The sequence below is a fragment of the Sus scrofa genome, chromosome 5 (genome assembly GCF_054392235.1).
Source record: "Sus scrofa isolate SSC_HxYL_T2T_F1_AM1 chromosome 5, Sscrofa_HxYL_maternal_Yorkshire_Landrace_v2.0, whole genome shotgun sequence".
Classification (NCBI taxonomy): Eukaryota; Metazoa; Chordata; class Mammalia; order Artiodactyla; family Suidae; genus Sus; species Sus scrofa.
The window spans coordinates 648871-670421 of record NC_139387.1 but is presented as its reverse complement, the minus strand read 5'-3'; the positions used below and the strand labels follow the sequence as shown (position 1 = coordinate 670421).

The following is a 21551-nucleotide window of genomic DNA, read 5'->3' as shown; positions in this document are numbered from 1 at the left end:
CAAGACTGTGGGCCTTGCCCAACCAGCATGGAGACATCCTGCAAAGTGACAGCAAAGAAGACTTTGTGGCATTGGCGCAGGGCAGACAAACAGGCCGGTGGAACTGACCAGAAAGTCCCCAGGTGCCAGCCTGCAGAGGAGTGGGAGAGGGGCCGCGCCAGCTCCAGGAGCACGCGGGACTGGAAGGCACCGAGCCATGGCAATGCTTCTAGAAGGACATGGGCCACAAAACTTAGCAGCTGTGGAGGAGAAGCTGGACCGACTTGAGTCGATTAAAACTAAGGCAGCCTGACATCAAAAGACACCACAACAGAGTGAGAAGATAAACTGCCAAGTGGGAGAGAGTGTTTGCCACACAAATCAGCTGAAAAAGGAGCAGAACCCGGAGAAGACGGATGTCACTCGTAAACACCAGCGAGAAAGAGCCTCACATCTGAGGACAAGCAGACGGAGGACGTGCTTTTCAGGAGAGGAGACCTCAGGGCCAACGCAGGTCTGCGAACAGGCCATCTGATTCGGAAGCGGGAAAAGGCCAGCAAGAGCCATTGATCCAGCCACAGGCAACGAGACCTCCGTCTGGCAATGCCAGTTCCTCTGGCCGCGCTGGCAGCGCCCTGTGCGCCAGGCTTCATAGTACCCCCACCCCCGTTCGTGTCCACTTGGCGTCCGGAAATGCGACCTGGTTGAGGTACAGGGTCTTGGCTGATGCGATCAAGGTGAGAAGAGGGCACAGCAGCGAAGGGCAGGACCCGGTCCCCACGGGGTCCCCCGAGGGGCATCGGGACGCAGCTCCCAACAGGAAGAACACGGCGTGAAGCAGGGCCAGGCCTGGAGTGCCACATGGGAGCCAGGGGGACAACAAGGACGGCCAGCGGCCACAGAAGCTGGAAGAAACAGGGCGCCTTCCTCCTCACAGGCTCCCAGAGCCCGGCCTGCCAGCCCTGGGTTTCGGACTTCCGGCCTCCAGAAGGCATGTCTGTGGTTTAAGCCACCAAGTGTGTGGGACTTCGCACAGCAGCTAACACGCCTACTTAGGATGAAGCTGTGCGCGCCCCGACACTGCTGGGAGGACGCCTGTAGGTGCCGGCACAGCGCGTTACAGAAAAAGCCTGGAAACTCCCGTTCTAGCACCTGGAGAGGCGAGTTGCTAAGAGGTAGCCTGGGGGTTGACAGGCCTCGGTGCCAGGTTGGACAGGGGTGAGGATGCGGGCAGGACTGGAGATGCCTCCCCGGGGCCCTTCCTGCTCTGAAAGGACCCGCTCCTCGTACCTGGAGCCGGGGCGGGACCCACGCATGTGCCGATCCAACAAACCTGCATTGTGCCATGTGCCAGGCAGGATCCCAGGTGTGGGGTTCAGTAAGAACCTTGCCCCTGAGAGCTTACAACCCGGGAGGAGACAGACGGACAGACAGGCAAAGGAGAGGGAGGGAGGGAGAGAGACAGGTGGCGGACAGACGCACGGAGAACCCAGGCAGGTGGAGGGAACGGCAGGTGCAGGCGTTCTGGAGAGTTTGGGGAGATGGGTGCACCTGGGGCAAGGCAAGGCGGGGCTGCGGCCCTGGCCGGTGCCACTCTCTCAGCCCCTGCTGGGTGCCAGAACCATGGAAACTGCACTGGCATGCAGACACAGCCTGGCCGCCCCAGAGACTTGACTACCTGTGCTCGGTGCCCAAGCCCGGGCCAGGCTCCCAGGCCCACAGTCAGCTCCATCAGAAGCTTCAGAAAACAACAGTTCTCGTCGTGGCTTAGTGGTTAACGACTCCGACTAGGAACCATGAGGTTACGGGTTTGATCCCTGGCCTTACTCAGTGGGTTAAGGATCTTGCGTTGCCCTGAGCTGTGGTGTAGGTCACAGACGCGGCTTGGATCCCGAGTTGCTGTGGCTCTGGTGTAGGCCGGTGGCTACAGCTCCGATTCGACCCCTAGCCTGGGAACCCCCACATGCTGCGGGAGCGGCCCAAGAAATGGCAAAAAGACAAAAAAAAAAAACACTTCAGAAAACAGCACAAGGGCCCAGAGATTGTGGGCACCCCCTGTTCTCAGCACTCGGCAGTATTCAAACCTCAAATATAAGCCCCTATGGCACCACACCCCAAGAGACAGAGACTAAGGCTGTCACCCACCTGGTCCTGTGGAGGAGACCCTGGGGCTCGCTGGCCCCAGAACTGCTGCTGGAGGACCCCCACTATTCCGACAACCTGGCCGGGCCAGATGGGGCCTGGGTGCCTGACCTCTGCTCTGAGCTCAGGTTGCTGCCTGGACGGAGACCCCACCCTGCCCTCCAGGACGCAGAGCAGGCGGCCCCGGGACTGGTCGGGCACAGCCACCACGCGTTACCTGGAGGCCTGGGTGGCTGAAACAGAGCACTCTCCATGGTCTTCGCTCTCGGAAGCACTGCTGGCAGGGGGCACACGTTTGATAAGTTTGGCGCCAAGTGTTTGTCAGGTTCGGCCTTGGCGAGCGCAGTGCTTGGGGCCTTATCGTCTGGGTGCTGGACGCGCCACGTGGGTAGCTCGATCTTCCTGCCGGGCTCGCTGTAGACGTGCTGCGCCCTAGCGCTTCCCTCTGCGCGCCTCTTCAAGGGCACAGGGAAGGCGCAAGGGAACACCTTCTCGTCTTTCAGTCTCAAGTCCCTTCGTGGGGGTCCCCGAGCCAGGTCTGGCATGGCTGAGGGGCCCCTCTCTTTCAGAGGCTGAACGTTTGTGAGCGGAGAGGCAAAACCACAGTTGGCCATGGGCGGGATCTGCTTCTGGGCTTTCCTCAGGGCCAGGCCTTCCACCAGGAGGTCGGAGCCCTGGACTGGGGGCAGCTCCACCGCAGGCTGGGGAGGGGCAGGGCATTAGGGGTGCGGGCCGGCCCTTTCCTCCGGCCAAGTATAAGGCCTCAAGGAGAAGCACCAGCCACACTTCCCGACGGCTGGGCCAGTGGGGCCCCCTCAGGCAGGCCCCGTCAAGGGTCTTGCTGCCCAGCCTGTGGGCCGAGGGGGGCGGCTGGAGAGACCACTGAAGAGGAGCTGGGGCTTCCCGAAAAGAGAGAACACTGCAGGGCAGAAAAGGAGCAGCCTAGAAGGGCTTGGAGGCTGTGGACACCCTATTTGCCCAGGTCAGAGGGCCCCCTTCCTGGGGGCCACAGAGTTGGGGTGGCTGGGGACAAGAGACTGGAAGGCTGGATGGCAAAGGCCGGCGGGGCTGGGGGACACCCCCGGGGGTTGGGGCTGAGAGGGCCCAGAGGTGGCGCGAGGGAGAGCTGCGCCCCGCCCCCACCTGTCTCCACAGGAGCTCGAAGTTGCCGATGTCGCAGTTGCGGTCGAGCCTGCGGTCCACCACCACCTTGAGGGTGTCCTCCTGCACCTGCGCGCAGAGCTGGGCCGTGACCGGCGTGGACGCGTGCATGGTGGGGCTGGAGTTGATCTCGATCAGCCAGGGCTTGAAGTCGCGCCCCAGGACGAAGTCGGCGCCGTACAGCTCGAAGCTGTTCTTCCGCGGCTCCACGTGGTCCTGGGCCACCTTCATGGTGTTGGCGATGGCTCTCTTCATGGACGGGTAGACGACGCTGCCCCACACGGCCCCGCGGCCCCTCTTCTGCAGGTACTCCTGGAACCGGGTGCTGGTCCACATGTTGTGACACGGCAGCAGGGGGCTGCGGTCCTTGTCGTTCTTGAGGTGCTTCTGGATGGAGTTGTTGCACAGATGGATGGCGCTGCGAGGCAAGGCCACGGTCAGGGTCAGGTGCGACGGGCTGCCGGCCTCCCAGGCCCCGCCCCAGACCCCGCCCCCGAGACTGCCCTCGAAGCCCCGCCCCAGCGGCCGGCCCTGAGGCCCCGCCCCCACGCAGGCCCTGCTCCGACGGGTTCCCTCTGCTCCGTCAGGCCTGGGGGGCACCGTGGATCCTGCCTAAGTCATTTTCATTTAAACGTGTCCCTGGGCCTGGGTTCTGGGTGGTGAAGATGCTCCTGTGACTGGGGTTGGGCGCGAGCTGTGCTCTGCGGCAGATAAGAGATGCCGGAGGCGGACCAAGAGCTTTGGAGGCTGAAAACGGCGTGGTGATAGGGCCTGACACTGGGGGCTGAGGTTGCAGGCTGGCCACGCCCGGCCAGAAACAATTTCGGATGATCTCCGGTGGCCGGGAGTGGGGGCTGTGGTCTCAGATGGAGAAACGGCTCGGAGACAGGAAGAGACCTGCACCGGCGCAGGCTCGGCAGGGCCGGGCGGGCCGGAAGGGTCCCTGAGGGCGGGCGTCCCTGACCCCGAGGCTCCTTCCCGCAAGGTCAGCTCCAGGACGCCTCCTGCAGCCCCTCCCGGCCTGGCGGGGACAGATGTGCTCCTTGAGCTGCGGGACAGCCGCCCAGTGAGCCAAGACAGCCGGGCAGTGCTGCGGGCAGAGCGTGCACCCCGAGCCCCGCCACTCGGCTCTGGGCGGGGGTTGGGACGTGTGCACTTGGGCCGTGCCTGGTGCGTTGTCAGCATGTGGCAACGGTGCTTTTAGGATTTTCTGGAGAAGATGCACACCCCATGGAGTGCAGGGTGCTGGCTTGGTGGGCAGAGCACCTGGGGCGGCCCCTTGCAGAGGGAGGGCACATAACCTCCCCGAGCCCCAGCTTCCCCACCCGGCATAGAGACCGGCCTTGAGCCCCTGGCACCGGTGGGCGCCCGCCCTGCTCCCTCGAGCCCGGCGGCGCTGAGCTGCCCTGCACTGACCTGTCCAGGTTGTCCAGGGAGAAGCGCTGCGTTGAAAAGCGCAGGTAGCTCTCCTTGTAGAACCAGATGGTCAGGGGGTTCCAGTCGGTGACCAGGAACCACTGCCTGATGTCGAACTTGGTGTCGTAGATGAGCAGCGGCGTCTCGATGTACTTCTGCACCACCCACTTGTGCTCCCTGGCCTCGAGGCGGTCTGCGGCCACCAGCTCCAGGATCTCCTCCACGCGGTTCATGCACACTATGTCTGCAGGAGGCCACCGCTCAGCCCTGGACTCTGGGCAGGAAAGAGCAGCCCCCCGACCCCAGGCCCTCCCACTGCGAGGCCGGCGCGGGGGCTTCGGAGAGGACAGGAGCACAGGGAGGGTCGGGATGGGAACAGAGTCCTGTTGAAAGGCAGCCGTCCCACGGCGGCTGCGGACCAGCCCTGGTGGGGGGGGGGGGCGGGCAGGGAAACGAGGCACGCCCTGGGTTTCCACAGGCTCCCAGCACCGCGTGAGCCGCAGCTCTGGGCAGCTGGACAAAGCGGGGGGAGCAGGGGCGGGCTGGCCGAGGTGCACTGCCCCTTGCCGCCTCTGCACCCGCCACTCTGCGGAGGGTTTGCACCCACCCCCACCCCCGCCCAGTTAGGCCGTGTGACCGGACCGGTGGTGACCAGCAACCTCTGGAGCCAGAGCGACGTGCATTTCCCTGAGCTGCAGACAGAGCCCCTAGCCCTCCTTCTCTGCCATGGCACCCCTGACGCCTGAAGGGAGTGGTGTCACCAGACCGTGGGGGGACTTTGATGGCAGAGCCCCCGCCACCATCCTCCTCGCCAACTCCAGCAAACGAGCCTGAGGAGAGGCGCTGAGATGAGGGGCGGCTGGCTCTCCCGAGGGACCCAGGGTGGAGGGGAGCCCCTGCCAGGCCCAGAGGCACAGGCTGGGGGGGGGGGAGGGGCTGGGCAGGACTGCGTGCATTTGGTCTTGACCGTGGACCGTGGGAGGGAGGTCTGGGCAGAGCCAGGGAGGGACCCTGGCCTGGTGTAGGGGGCACGTGCTGAAAGCAGGCAGGAGCCCAGGAAAGAGGACAGGAGATGTTTAGGATCGAGTGCGGAATGTCACAAATTAATAACGACTGTAAACATCACGTGAAAAGGGACTGCCTGAATTTATAACGACAGCAGCAAAACTCCTCAGAGAACTCAAGGGGCAAACAGAATATCCACACGGAAGGTAACGCTCTATTCAGGGCAAAGAGAGCCTCATCCAACATAAACGAGAGGCTCAGGAAAGGCCACCTTCTGGGGACACTTCCGTAGCCCGAAAGCGTCTACTGCTGCCCTAGAATGTTTGGGAATAAAGAAGCTTAGCGTTCAAGTCAGAGCCAAGGGGAAAAGCCCTCACAAGGAAACTGAGAAAATGCAACCGCAAGTTGGTTCTTTGAAGCCCTCAGATTAGGAAGTCACCTTGAAACCCTGGTTTTATACAAAGAACACACCGAGTCCACCATCAGGAATACAGAGGAGGACGGGGTCACAGCTGCGACGCCAGGAGAGGTAGAAAACCGGAGCACACGGGTCACCAGGGGCTGAGCCCGCGAGAGGCGCGCGCTTCCAGGGACCCGGCCCGCTGGAGACTCGCGCTGGCCCCACTCCCGCGGCAGCCGCCGCAGCCGGCGGCCAGGAGAGGTCGGAGAGAAACCCCGAGCAGGCGGACCGGCAGCCGAGCGTCCGAGTTCATCGGCGGAACTCCCAACATGAGCCGTGAAGAGCGGTGTCGCTGGGACGCCCGTGAGTCCTGACCCGCCGCCCCCGCCGCTGTCCCCCGCCCCGCAGGTAGCTGACTGCGCCCGGGGACTCGCCCCGCCCCCGGGACTCACCTCGGCCCCGCCCCTGGACTCGCCCCGCCCCCGGGACTCACCTCGGCCCCGCCCCCGGGACTCACCTCGGCCCCGCCCCCGGGACTCACCTCGGCCCCGGGACTTGGCCGCCGGCTTTAGGATCCAGATGTTGCGAAGCCCGTCAATCTCCGTCTGAGGGTTCACGGAGGTGATTTTATTGAGCAGAGCCTGGCACTGCGAAAAGTGACTTCTTGAATTGGAGATGAACGCCTCGCCGCTGCAAAACAAGATCCAGACAGCCCATGATTCCCAGGGCAGTGCCCAGGCTCCACCACCCAGGGGCCAGGTGAGTGGCCGCCCAGGAAAGGGCGATGGGCGGGCTTAGACCGTCCTCCTGGCCACCCCACGGGCCACTCCCGGAGGCGGCTTCTGGCCGCGCGCATGGGAACGCGGGGACCCCTGATTTGAGGATGAGACTGCAGGTGTACCCCCGCTGGGCCCAGAAGAAGGGCAGGCACATAAGGGTCCTTGGGCTGGGCCCCCCATCGGGGTGGCCCTTCCTTGCAGGCCCGTGTGGGAAAGCCCACCTGCCATGCCAGCGGCACCTAGTGTCCTGTGGGCTTGACTGTCAGGCTGGCTGGTGGCCACACAGTCAGGGCAGCAATGGGCTCAGGAAGCCACCATAATCAGGGGAATTAGGCACAACTGCTTGGGGGGATTTAGAGTTCGGTGGTGCCTGTGACAGAGAGGAGGCCACACAAGGCAGATGGCAGCAGAGGGGACTGTGCTGGGCTCCAAGACCACCTGCCACCACCCGCAGTGATGGCCTGGGAGCAAGGCTCTCTGGAACATGGACATCTGTGCATAATGTGGTCCCCAGGCCTGCTGGGGGGGTGGGGAGGGCCCCTGGGAGGGAGAAGCCACACGGGGTGTCCCTGATGATGTGGGACTGAGCTGGGAGCACAAGAAAGCAGGAGTCCCCTCTGGTGCAGGGAACGTGGGCAGGGCCTCGCCCCCTGCTCCTAACTGGACACAGGGAGCCAGGGCTCCCAGAGCCGCAGCCCAGCCTGTCTGACCAGGGTGAGGACAGGACAAGGTGGAAGCCAGTGTGAGTCCTGTGCTGTCCGCAACCCTCCCACCTGGCAGCAGAGATGGACCCCAGATGCCGTGGGAAATAAATAAGGCAGGTCACCGAGGGCATCCCCATGCCGGCCACAGTCAAGCTGCCCAGGAGACCAGCATGGTGACACGGCTCAGAGGTGGGGCAAGGGGTCGGTCTCTCCGCAGGGTGTCCGAGCCCCCTGGGCCTGGACCGAGGCCTCCGCCTCACATGGTGGCTTTGGGCAGGATCTCATCAACTGAGAGTCTATGCATCACGGCAGTAAAACCGTCATGTCCCTGCAGGGAGAGGACGCAGGGCCAGCCTACACTGGGGACCCCGTATGCCTCAGCAAGAACAGGACAGGGACAGCCTGAGCTGGACGTCCCCTAGTCGCCCCCACGCACTTCTGAGCTTGGTGGTGCTGCCACCACCTGGTCACTCCTGGGACTTCTGGTCAGGGGCACAGAGCCCTACCCAGAGCATGTGGCCTTAGGCAGGTGCCACCCCCCCCCAGGTCTGGACACAAACACTTCCAGCCCCCGAAAAGGTTGCCCTGGAGACCATGTCAGCCAAAGCCTCTGCCTTTGATGTGGTCCCACCCCTGTGGACACCGCCTGACCGTGAACCTCACACCAGGGACCGTTCGCTCAGCAGAACTACCGCACAGTCACAAGAGCAATATACAGAAAGCGACTGTATTTATATATGTTACCAACCAAAGCCTTACAATTAAAATTAAAAAATCAATTCTATCGGAAGGAGTGGGAGTTTGGGGTCAGTAGATGCAAACTACTGCGTTTGCAGCGGACAAGCCGTGAGATCCTGCTGTACCGCACAGGGAACTGTACCCAGTCACTTGCGATGGAACATGACGGAGGATACGGAGAGAAAAGGGATATGTGTCTGTGTATAAACATATGTACACGCGCGGCTGGGTCACTTTGCTGTACGGCAGAGATTGACAGAACACTGTCGAAAATTTTAAATTAAAATTAATTCTAGTTATGATAGTATAAAAAATAAAATATATAGAAATACATGTAACAAGACAGGGTGCAATTTGAACTCTGAAAAATATGAAACATTTTTGATACACATTTAAAAAGGCCTACGCAAGTGCAAAAACATCCTGTATCGATGGGCTGGAAGACTCGGTATTATTAAAAATCAGAAAACAGAGCCTAAGCAGACAGGAAAGGCCTCCTGGCTGGGCGGGACTGGGAGGGACGGAGGGCGGGAACAAGGGAGCTTTAGAGGGTGACGGAATGTCCTAGCACCAGACTGTGGTGACAGTTACACAACTCGGTGCATCTGCTGGAGTCCCTGAATGACACATGCATAGTTCATGGAGTCTGCGGCATTTACATGAAAACTCAACAAGTGCACTTGAAAGTCTGAACTAGAAGAAGTGGGAAAAAACTGGATGCCTCTGATGTAATTAAAAGGTTACGGCGGCAGAGACCGTCCAGCTGTGATGAGGCCAGACGGTTTACTGGTTAGGGTGCCAGGTACGGCTTACGTTAGGGCAACTCGGATTTATGACAATGCCACACAGTAGGCAAAAGAAATAACTTTTTGATAAATTTGAAGTCATTTTCAATATTCAATTTCAATACAGAAAAAATATATATATATATTTTTTGCTTTTGCTTTTTAGGGCCTCACTTGCTCCAGGCTAGGGGTTGAATGGGAGCTGCAGCCACCTGCCTGCAGCACAGCCACAATGTGGGATCTGAGCCACATCTGCGACCTACACCACAGCTCGTGGCAGTGCCAGATCCTTCACCCGCTGAGCGGGGCCAGGGATCCGAACCTGCACCCTCACGGACACTAGTCAGGTTCTTAACCCACTGAGCCACAGTAGGAACGCTGAAAAAAATACATCTTGATACCTACCTAACACCATTCACAAATATCAGTTTCAAATGGGTGTATGTAAACATATATGAATGGTAAAATAATGAATGTTTTAGAAGGAAACATAAGAGCATAAATTCATGACTTGGAAAAAGCAAGGACTTTTTAAATAGTATTATAAAATATCGATCCTAAAAACAAACTTAGATAATTGTTCTCTTATGATTAAAGATATTCACTGTGTCTGGAGTTCTCGTCATGGCTCAGCAGTTAACGAATCCGACTAGGAACCATGAGGTTGCGGGTTCAATCCCTGGCCTTGCTCAGTGGGTTAAGGATCCCGCGTGGCTCTGGCGTAGGCCGGCGGCTCCAGCTCCGATTTGACCCCTAGCCTGGGAACCTCCATATGCCGCGGGAGCGGCCTTACAAATGGCAAAAAGACAAAAAAAAAAAAAAAAAGATATTCGCTGTACCAAAAAATCTGCAGAATGGAAGACATCTGCAGGGCACACAGGACAAGAGGCTCTTATTCCGGACACATTAAAAACTCCTGCCAATCAATACGAAATAGACGCGACAACAGAGGAAGGGGCAACACACTTTAGCAGCTTCACAGAAGAGCACGTCCACACAGCTAATTAGCCTGAAAAGACGATAAACTGCACTAGTCACCAGAGCAACGAATCCAGAAGATTCAGACGTGAAAATAAACAGACAGTTTCCGGAAAAGCGAGGAAAGGGATTGGACTATTCCCACGATGAGTTAAATCATAAATGCACCGTAATGAAAACTGAGCAGTACTCTCACTAGGGCCAAAAACAGTAAGGTCGTGGAGGAGAACACGCAGCCTGGAATTCGGCTCAAGGATATTCGAAACACCGTCATGATAACGAGACACGACCAGCATCAGAGACACGAGAGACCCAGCTTGACGTATGTGTAATTGGAAGCAGAGACAGAGATTAGAGGATGGAGCAGGGGCAATACTGGAAAAATAACGGCCAAGCAGTTTTCAGATTTGATGGGAAGCTCCAACTAACAGATGAAATAAGCCCCGCAAACCCCAAGCAGGATGCATATAAAGAAAACGGCTCCTAAAAGCATTATAATCAAACTGCTGAAAACCAAAGACAAAGAGAAAAAACAAAATGTCACGGCCACACGCTCAGCACATGGAAGTTCCCAGGCCAAGGACTGCATCTGAGTCTGCGCTGCAGCTGCAGCAGCACTGATCATGTGACCTTCTGTGCCGCTGGGGACTGAACCCACTCTCCTCAGCAACCCAAGCTGCTGCAGGTGGACTCTTTTTCTTTTTCTTTCTTTCTTTCTTTCTTTTTTTTTTTTTTTTTTTTTTTTTGGCTTTTTTAGGGCTGCACCTGCGGCCTATGGAAGTTCCCCAGCTAGGGGTCCAATCGGAGCTGCAGCTGCCGGTCTACCCCACAGCTACGACAGTGTGGGATCCAAGCCACATCTGTGACCTACACCACAGCTTATGGCAATGCCAGATCCTTACCCACTGAGCAAGGCCAGGGACTGAACCCACATCCTCACGGATACCAGTCAGGTTTATTACCGCTGAGCCACAACAGGAACTCCTGTGATTGACTCTTATCCCACTGTACCACAGTGGGAACTCCCGAGAAAAATCTTAAAGCACCCGGAGAAAAAGATATTACCTTTAAAGAAAAAAACAATATTACAGATGATTTTTAAGCAAAAATTACGGACGCTAGAAGATGACAGAATAACATCTCAAGATGCAAAAGCAGCAACATTCTCTGCAGAGCTAGGATTTTATTCCAGTGAAAATACCTTTTAAAAATGAATGGAAAATTTAAACTCCTTCAGACAAAAATATCTGAGAGGTTCTTCATCAGCAGATTATCCGTAGAAAAAAAATACTGAAAGAAGTGTTTTAGGATGAAAGAAAAGAATAATGGAGCTGCAAGAATGAATGTGGATCCTTCAAAAAGTTACTATGTAAGAAAACATAACATTGCTGACCATTTAAAGGAATAATTCAGACATCGCATGCAGTTAGAACACACGCAGAGGGAGGAGCTGGGCAGAATGGGAAAAGCAGGGCTCTGTCTGCCCGCCTAGACAACCGCTGCCGCGGCAGTCACACTGACCAAACTCCCTTGCACTCTGGCGTCTCCTGAAGGTGGGACGCCAGACAGTAAACGGAAGCTAATTTCAGTCACCATCAGCGCTTGGCACAGCCGCAGCTCCACAGCCCCCACCCACAGCTCCGTGACAGGCGGCTGTGCAGATGTCCCTGGAGCCCTTGCACCCAGTTTGCAGGAGCCGGGGTGGGAAAAAAATAACCCTGCCCTCCAAGTAGGGGGGATCTGATCACCCGATTGTTGCTCCTGATGAGAGAGGTGCAACCAGAAAGGCAGGCAGCCCTTACCGAACCTTCCCTGCATTTGCCATAAGCCCTGCCTTCTCCAGGGAAGCGCCTCCAGGAGAGTTAGATCCTTCCCGCCCTTCACTTTACTCTGCGTCCACTGTGCAGAGTCAGACGTTCAAGACGAGGCCATTTAAAAACAACTGCATATACAAGGACGATTAGAAAGTGACTGTGCATGCCCAGGGAAAGGCACAGAAAGGACCTCAGATGACCTTAAATTACACCGCAGGCACAGAGACAAACCGTGGAAATAAAAACAGCAAACCCTAGAGAAGGAGATATATTAGACAAAGACTTTAAAACCTCCGTATCAACATTCTCAGAGAACCAAACAAAAACAAGGAGAAAATTTTAAAAGGGATGCATGAACATTAAATAGAAACATCAATAAAGAGAGAACCTGAAAGAAACCCAAAGAAATACTGGAGCTGAAAAAGTACACTACGCAGACGTCGCCAGAGGGCTGTCCAGTGTCCTTTTGGTCACCCTGCAGGACTTCCCGGAGTATTTCCTTCCCTTCAATTTTTTGGAAATGTTCGAGAAGGACGGGTGTTAGTTCTTCAAATGTTTGGTCGATTTCATCGGTGAAGCCATCCTGTCTAGGGTATTTCTTTGTCGGGAGATGATGATGATGATCGAACCTCCTTAGGAGGTGTGGGTCTGTTCACGTCTTCTTTATCTTCATGATTTGGTCTTGGTAGGTTTTGTGCTTCTGGGAACTGGTGTATTTCATCTAGGTCATCCAGTTCGTTGGTGAACCCCTGTCCACGCCACTCTTAGAATCTTTTTTATTTTTGTAAAATCAGTAGTCATGTCCCCAACATCATTTTTAATTTTAGTAATTTGAGTTTTCTTCGTTTTTTACTTAGTCCATCTAACTACAAGTTTGTCTATTTTGTTGATCTTTTCAGAGACGCAACCTTCTCTCTATTGTTTTCTATTGTGATTAGTTCTGGTCTAATCGTTATTATTTCCGTCCTTGTTTGGGTTTAGTTTGTTCTTCTTTTTCCAGTTTCTTAAATTGTAAATTTAGATTATTTACTTGAGATTTTCCTCATTTTTTAATGTCAGCTTTTTCCCTTTGCACCGTTTTCACGGCATCCCGTACGTTTCGCATGTTATGCTTTCATTTTCGTTTATCTCTAAGTAATTTCTGCTTTCCCTTGTGATGTCTCCTCTTACCCATTTGTTGTTTCAGAATGTGTTACTGAATTTCCCAGTTGTGAATCTTCCAATTCTGTCCTTGGTTTCCAGCTTCATCCCATTGTGCTCAGATAGGATACTTTGTATAACAGCTGTCTTTTAGAATGTACAGAGTGAATCTGTGGCCTAACATGTGGTCTATCTTGGAAAATGTCTCATGTGCACATAAGAAAAATATAGATGGTATTGCGTGGAATGTTCTGCATTTTCTGTTCGGTCTAGTTCACTTGCTGTGTTAAGTCATCTATTTCCTTATCTTCTGTCTGGTTGTTCTATTTATTATTGAGAGTGTGGGGTAGTGAAGTCTCCAGTTATTGTAGAACCGCCTGTTTGGGGAGGAAAAAAAAAAAAGAACTGCCTATTTCTCCCTTGAATTCTGTCAGTTTTTACATAATGTATTTCAATGGTCTGTCATGAGATGCATAAATTTCTATAATTCTTATATGTCTTCTTGCTGAAGAAGATACAAACTTTTCTTAATATATTATGTCCTTCTTTATCTCTTGTAGCTTTTTTATTTTTATTTTTTAAAATTTCTTTAGGACCGCACCTGAAGCATATGGAGGTTCCCAGGCTAGAGGATGAATCAGAGCTGCAGCTACCAGCCTACACCACAGCAACAGCAGTGCCACATCCGAGCCACATCTGCAACCTACACCACAGCTCGCGGCAATGCCGGATCCTTAACCCGCTGAGCGAGGCTGGGGATGGAACCTGCGTCCTCATGGTTGCTAGTCGGGTTCATTAACCACTGAACCACGACGGGAACTCCCCAGTCCATCACTATGCAAAAATCTCCCAACAAAGAAATGCCCTAGACATGACGGCCTCACTGATGAAATCTACCAAACATATAAGGAACTAACACCAGTCTTTCTCAAATGTTTCAAAAAAAATTGAAGAGAAGGAAATTCATTTTGTGAGTCCAGCATTATCTTGATATGAAAGCCACACACTACAAGAAAAGAATATGAGCTTTCAGGCAAAAATCACCAGCAAAATACCAGCAAGCCTAATTCAGTAGCATATTAAAAGGACTATACACCAGGACCAAGTGGGATTTATAGACTGGAAGGATGGCTCAATATATGCCAATTGATCGATGTACAAGGTACATCAACAGCAAGACAGAAACACTGATTCATCGCAACTGAATCAGAAAATTTAATTGACAAAATTCAACACCCTTCTCTGATTAAAAACAAAACAAAACAAAACACTTGACATACTAGTAATAGAAGGAAACTAACTTGACATAATAAAAATCCACAGCAAACATACTCAACAATGAAAGACTGAAGGCTTTTCCTCTAAGATCAGGAATAAGACAAGGATACCTACTTTCAACATTCAACATCATAAGATGGAAATGCTAGCCAGAGCAATTAGGCAAGAAAAAAATAAATGGGAGTTCCCGTCATGGCTCAGCAGTTAAAAAACCAAATAGTATCCAAGAGGATGGGGGTTGGATCCCTGGCCCCAGTCAGTGGGTTAAGGATCCAGTGTTGCTGTGAGCTGCCATGTAGGTTGCAGGGGTGGCTCGGATCCCATGTTGCTGTGGCTGTGGCGGAGGCCAGCAGCTGCAGCTCGGATTCAACCCCTAGCCTGGGCATTTCCATATGCCTCAGGTGTGGCCCTAAAAAGACAAAAATAAGTAAATGGCATTTAAATTGGAAAAGCAGAAGTAAAAGCATTAGTATTTGAAGATAATATAATTTTATATGTAGAAAATCCTAAAGATTCCACCAAAAAAAAAAAAAAAAAAAAACCGAAAACAAAACAAAATTGCTACGGCTGGATGTACATCTGTATGTGTGACTGGGTCACCTTGCTGTTCAGTAGAAAACTGACAGAACACTGTAGACCAGCTATGAGGGGGAAAAAAACAAAAATCATTAAAATAAAAAAATTGCTTTAGCTAATAAATGAATATAGCAAAGAAGCAGGCTACAAAGTCAAATGCCAAAGCCACTGCATTTCTACTTCTCTTTTCAATTCTGTGATTCTTTGCTTTATATGTTTTGATCAGTAATCACTACCTCCAAGTCCAGACTGTTTTGTCTTCATTTTATTCAGTCCTTTTATTATGACATATTCTCTTGATGTCTATTAACACCGAAAACACAATCGGAGATTTTTTTCTTTCTCTTTCTTTTTTTTTTTTTTTTTAAGGGCCGTGACCACAGCACATGGAGGTTCCCAGGCTAAGGGTCAAATCGGAGTTGTGGCCACTGGCCTACATCACAACCACAGCAATGGCAGGATCCAAGCTGCATCTGCGACCTACACCACAGCTCATGGCAACACCAGATCCTCAACCTACTGAGAGAGGCCAGGGATTGAACCTGCGTCCTCATGGATGCTAGTCAGCTTCATTAACCACTGTGCTATGATGGGAACTCCAAAATAATGAAACTTTTTTTTTCTTTCTTTCTTTTTTTTTGGCCAATTAGAGTTTTTGGTTTGTTTGTTTTTTTTGTCTTTCGTCTTTTTAGGGCTGTACCCGCAGCATATGGAGGTTCCCAGGCTAGGGGTCCAATCAGAGCTGAAGTCACCAGCCTATGCCAGAGCCACAGCAATGCCAGATGCAATCCCCGTCTGTGACCTACACCACAGATCCTTAACCCACTGAGCAAGGCCAGGGATCAAACCTGCAACCTCATGGTTCCTAGTTGGACTCACTTCCACTGCCTCACAACGGGAACTCCCAATTGGAGATTTTTTGTTGTTGTTGTTGTTGTTGTTGTTGCTATTTCTTGGGCAGCTCCCGCGGCATATGGAGGTTCCCAGGCTAGGGGTCGAATCGGAGCTGTAGCCACCGGCCTACGCCAGAGCCACAGCAACGCGGGATCCGAGCCGCGTCTGCAACCTACACCACAGCTCACGGCAACGCCGGATCGGTAACCCACTGAGCAAGGGCAGGGACCGAACCCGCAACCTCATGGTTCCTAGTTGGATTCGTTAACCACTGCGCCACGACGGGAACTCCTCAATTGGAGATTTTTAACTCTGCTCACTCAGTATCTCAGAGACCAAGTAGCAAAATAATCAGTAAGGATATGATTTGAATAAGTAATTTGATTTAATTGACGTTTTAAATAACACACCACCTAGCAAAGCAGATACACACTGTATTCAAGTTTCCAAGAAACATTTACCAAAACAGATCAGTGCTGGGCCCAGAGCAAGTTCCAGCAAAAGTCATGTTACGCTTTATCCACCGTGGATACCTATGAACAAAAGCGCCTATCCCTCGCCTTTCACAGAACTAAGGTTAATCAACTATGAAAAGCTAAAAGTGCAAGGAAAAACAGAAAGGCGAGCAGAAGAAATCACAGACCATCTGAGTGATCTTGAATAGTCACAGGTTCTTAACCAAGACTCTAAAGGCCCCACCACAGTGGAAGAGACCAGAGCACTGGGCCTCGTCTAAAACTCTCCTTGACCAGTAAAGAGACGAGTCACGCCCGGGAGAAGGGCTGCCTGATGCTTATCTCCAACAGCGGGTGTGGTGACAAGTGTGTAGAAAACGCCAAGGAATCAATTCTTTGTTCTTTTCGGGGCTGCACCTGAGGCATACGAGGTTCCCAGGCTAGGGGTCGAATCCGAGCTGAAGCTGCTGGCCTCCACCACAGCCACGGCAACACCAGATCCTTAACCCACTGAGCGAGGGCAGGGATCAAACCTGCGTCCTCATGGATACTCGTCAGATTTATTTCCACTGAGCCATGGCGGGAACTCCTAAAGATCAATTTTAAAAACAGAACCAACCTCCTTCTCTGTAATGATCAAAAGGTTTGGATACTCACTTGACCAGAGAAGCTATCCAGATGCCCAGTAAGCATATGAAACTACACTCAACACCAGTAATCATCAGAGAAACCCCAACTCGGACCACAAAGAGAAAACTGAAACGCGTGCCAATGCGGATTGAGCACTGCCTGCGGTGTGGACAAAGCACACAGGTATTCCCTGCTGGCTCGTGAAGCTGTAGAAGCACCTTAGAGATTGCTTAAAACTGGCAGTGGCCCGACGGCCCACCCACATCAGAAGGCGTGGCGAGGGCTCCGTGCTCTGCGGAAAGGATGGGACTCTCCACAGCGGAAAAGAGGGAGCTTCGGCCACCTGCAGGAGATCACGCAACAAACCGCCCAGGTTCCGTGTGGAGCAGGAGTCACAAACGAGAGGGCACAGCTGTGTGATTCCAGGACTGTGAAATTCCACACCGACATGGGGAGGGGGATGGGAGGAGGTGTGGCCTCCGGGAATTCTGCCCAGGAAGGTCCTTTGTCTTCCCTGGGCAGTGGCTCCGCAGAGAGCACACACGCAAACTCGCATCCACCTGGACAGACACCAGCTCATGACATGCCCCGGGCTGTACTTATACCCAGGAAAAAAGAAAAAAAAGAGGAGCTCCCTGGTGGCACAGGGGTCAAGGACCTGGTGACGTCACTGCTCTGGCAAGGGTCACTGCGGGATCCATCCTCGGCCCAGGAACCTCAGGGTGCCCCACGCACAGCCAGAAAAGGCGGGGGGCGGGGGGGCAGATACTTGATCCAAAAGAAGGAAAGAGGAGCAGAAAAACGGAAACAGCCCCGGGCTGGCGTACAGGCTGCAGGCAGACCCTCTGAAGCGAGGGACACGGCTCTCCTGCCTGTTCCCTTGGCTGACGGCGGCCCCGGATCCTCTCTGTCGGCCACTGTGAGAGGTCAGGACCCGCCGCGGGAGCGGGAAAGCCAGGCTCAGCCTTGGGGCCCTGGTCGCGAGGGCCAGGGTGGGCCACAGAGAGTCAGGGGCCCGGGCCCAGCAGCCCCGCTTGTCCCGGCCACCAGCGCCAGCCCTCCCACGGCTGCCCTGGGCTCCAAGAACATGAAGGGGCGTGGAACACGCGTGCCTTCTGCTCAAAGACACCCCAGGAGCGTCTTCCTCTCATCAGCCACCAGGGACCTGGGCACCCCAACCCCCAGAAGGCACCCCAGCCTCCACACAGGTGATCCACCCCCCGGATAGACACTCAATACTGTGCACCCCACCTCCCGTGCAGGCACCCCACCTCCCAGACAGGTGCCCCAGTACTCAGGCAGGACACACCCGGGAAGGCACCCAGCACCCACACAGGCGCCCCGATGCCCGGAGGCCAGGCTCCACAGACAGCGCCTGCGGTCCACCCGTGCTCCTTTGGTCGCGCGCGCGGCGGGCGTCTTACTGAACGAGCGCGTAGTACTGCCGGGTCAGCTCCTTCCACTCGTCCTCCGTGAGGTCCTTGGTGGCGTCCTCTGGGAGGTCGATGTCCTCGTGCTCCAGCCGCCCCAGGTAGGCCTCGCACACCTTGCAGGCAGCGTCCACGAGCTGCTCCGAGAGGCCCCTGAGCTGTGGTCCCGCAGCCTCAGGAGCTGAAACCCAAGCACAGGCACGTGGGGCGGCTCCCGCTGGGGCGCCGGCCGATGCCACCCCCTGGCTGTGCCTCCAGGCCTCCCGGCGACGGGGACGGCTCTCTGGGCAGCCACCCTGGATGCCACACCTGTGTCTGGGCAGGCCACCGCCCCCCCTTCTGCTCCATGCCCGCCCCCTCCCTCCAGCCAGGCTCCCCCCCACAACCCCCGGGTGGGAACGAAATGGCACTTCTGATGCGCTCGCCACAAAACCTGCACTTCTGAGCACACGCCTGTCCTCAGTGAGCAACGAACAGGTATTTGTGAACAACCCATGAGCCCGTGGGAGGCTGGCAGGCGTGTCTGGCATGTCTCGGAGCCCCGCATGTGTGGGCTCCGCGCCTGTGACCTCACACGGCAGCTCCCGCTCCTTCGGGGCCTGGGAGCCCAGGTTGCTGCTGGTCTGGGGAGCACTGAGGGCAGGGAGGCCCCATCCAGGTGGAGGTCCACTCACACACCTGACCCCCGACCCCCGGCGGCAGCCTGCCCCCCACAGAGCCGGCCAGGGTCGGGGGCGCAGGCTGGATGTGGAGGACGGGCCGGGCACAGGCGCCGTCACCTGGTTATGGGGTAGGAGCCTGAAAAACAAGGCAGCCTGGACGGCGCACGGCTGCGGCACCGCCCGGAGCCAGCCCTGGTGGACCAGCGCCCCCGGGACCACGGACCAGGAGGAAGCCCTCGAGCTCTGCGGTTGCCGCAGAGAGTACAGTGTGCATTTTTGGATGTGCTGAGGTAACATCCACAAAATACAAGAGTAACCACTTTAAAACGAGAGCTGCCCTGGAGGTTGTGGGGCAGCACGTGAGGAGCGTGAAGGTCGCCGCTCCATCCCGACTCGTAAAACCAAACGGACGGGAAAACCACCAGCGGTTCTTGGACCCATCAGGGAACGGGGTCGGGGGCAAACGCGGAGAGGGGCCGGCCAGGTGCAGAGCCCCAGTCCGCCAGAGCAGAGGCCCGCCGCCCGGTGGGCTAAGCAGCTGCGTGGCTGTGCCTGTGGCGGCGGCCCTGGCTGGACCCCTAGCCTGGGAGCCTCCGTATTCGGCAGGTGCGGCCCTCAAAAGAAAACTCCCAGAAGACAGCAGAGGCGAAAACCAAGTGAACCTGGGCAAGGAGGTGACTTTTTAGATACAGCACCAAACTGATGGAAAAACTGTGGTCTGTCCAGACAGCGGAAGGCTCCTCCGTGCCAAGAAGAAATGAGCTACCAAGCCGTGAAAAAGCGTGATGGAGAAAGCTTAAATGCGTGCTCGCAAGTGAAAGGAACCTGTCTGGAAAGTCTGCCCGCTCTATGATTCCAGCTCCAGGACGCTTTGGGAAAGGCACAGCTACGGGGACAGTGACATGACGGCGGGGTGTGGGGAGGATGGAGGAATGGGCCGAGCAGAGGGTTTTTCAGCAGCGAAACTGCTGCGTGTGACACCACAGTGGCGGACACGTCATCACACGCGTGTGCAGACCTAACGTGAACCCGAGGTAAACCGTGGGCTCTGGGTAATGGGGACGTGTCATGTGGGTTCATCAGCCGTAACGAGACACCGCTGGGGGTGCGGACCCGGGGGTGGGGGCCGCTGTGAGGTGGGGGCAGGGCTCCACGGGAACCCTGGGCGCCTTCTCCGCAACTTTGCTGTGAACCTAAAACCGCTCTGTTCAAGGGAACAACACCACACTTCTCTGGGGAGTTCCCTCCGTGGCACAGCAGAACCAAATCCGACTAGGATCCATGAGGACTCAGGTTCGATCCCTGGCCTCGCTCCATGGGTCAAGGATCCAGTGTTGCCGTGAGCTGTGGTGTAGGTCGCAGACACGGCTTGGATCCTGCGTTGCTGGGGCTGTGGCCGTAGGCTGGCAGCTGCAGCTCCGATTTGACCCCTGGACTGGGAACCTCCATATGTCACAGGTATGGCCCTAAAAATAAAAAAAAAAAAATTGTAAAAAAAGAACTTCTTTGGGTTTGCAGGCCTAAACCCACGGAGGCCCGCGTCTCCCCACAGCACACAGGCCGCATTCCCCGCCGTCCTCCTCCAAGGGGTTCTTCTGGAAGGGCTGGCGGTGGGGCAGAGCCACGGCCCATCCTGGACGCCCAGCCCCTGCCCGTCACGGTCCCCGGTGCGGTGCAGCCTCGGCCCCACGCACCTTGCTCTCTGCCGGGCTCCGTGTCACCGGCCTCCTCCCGCCTGCTCCGGGGCTTGCTCCTGCTGTGGTTCTGGCCGCTAACCACCCACTTTAGGATGCTGGAGGCCACCGTGCGCCGGAAGTCATCTGAAAGGACACCCAGGCCTCGCCCCTCTGCCTGTGCTGGGGACGGAGACCGCGGCCGGCACCAGCCATGCTCAGCCCAGGGGACCTGTGCGGGGCCTCCCTTCCGGCCTGACAGCCCTGGGGCCCAGCTGCTCCCCCACTGCCCTGCTCTGCCCACGACCTTCCCCTGCCCCGCGTCCTCCCCGCTCCGAGGATCAGGGGCTCATACACCCCGGGGCCCCCACCCCAGCTGTGAACCCGTCCTGCCTACAGGCCCAGAGGCAGACCCAGGCACCCCCTTTCCTGCCCTCTCCCGCGCCCCCAGGGCCACCGGCCCTGGGTACCCTCCCTGCTCTGTGTCCTCAGCCTTGCACAGAAGGATCCTTCCAGAAGCCCCCTGCGACAGCACCAGGACCCTCCCCACGCAGGAGCCCCTCTGGACCTCCCTGGACGTGCTGGCTTCCACAGCTCTCTAAGTTTGGGTGGCTGGGGGTCAGGAGGCAGCTCGGGGCCCAGACAGGCCCAGAGGCACGCCACTGCCCACCCCAACTGCAGGCCCTCACCCACACCACCTGGGAGGTCTGTAAGACCTTCCAGCACCTTCCACCCCAAACCTGCTCCTTCCTCATCTCAGTTGAGGCCACCCACCTGGCGTCCACCGGCCCAGCAGTTACTGCCGCTCTGGAAACTTCCAGAACCCAAGCTTCCCTCACACCTCCTCCACCCCCTGGGCCTCTCACCTCGCTCCTCCCTCCATCAGAGCAAATGCTCCAGAGACCCCCGGCC

The 21551-nt window shown here is 55.7% G+C and overlaps 1 protein-coding gene across 7 annotated transcripts in view; it reads right to left on the bottom strand.

The window, feature by feature from the left end:
• TTLL8 (tubulin tyrosine ligase like 8) overlaps positions 1-21551 on the bottom strand; it is a 50924-nt gene that overhangs the window by 13244 nt on the left and 16129 nt on the right. For 4 of the 7 annotated variants that reach the window (XR_014845518.1, XM_085025279.1, XM_085025283.1 and 1 more), the window contains 6 exons: positions 20661-20786; positions 18299-18485; positions 6645-6793; positions 4699-4942; positions 3265-3700; positions 2339-2822 (listed from right to left, as the gene is read on the bottom strand). Coding sequence is in view for 5 of the 7 variants with exons in the window: in XM_085025279.1 (XP_084881405.1) it covers positions 2339-2822; positions 3265-3700; positions 4699-4942; positions 6645-6793; positions 18299-18485; positions 20661-20786 (1626 nt within the window). In the remaining 2 variants the exon portion in view is untranslated. Of the gene's footprint in view, positions 1-2338; positions 2823-3264; positions 3701-4698; positions 4943-6644; positions 6794-18298; positions 18486-20660; positions 20823-21551 lie in introns of all 7 variants that reach the window. The other 3 variants (XR_014845519.1, XM_085025281.1, XM_085025284.1) reach the window with 1 other exon arrangement.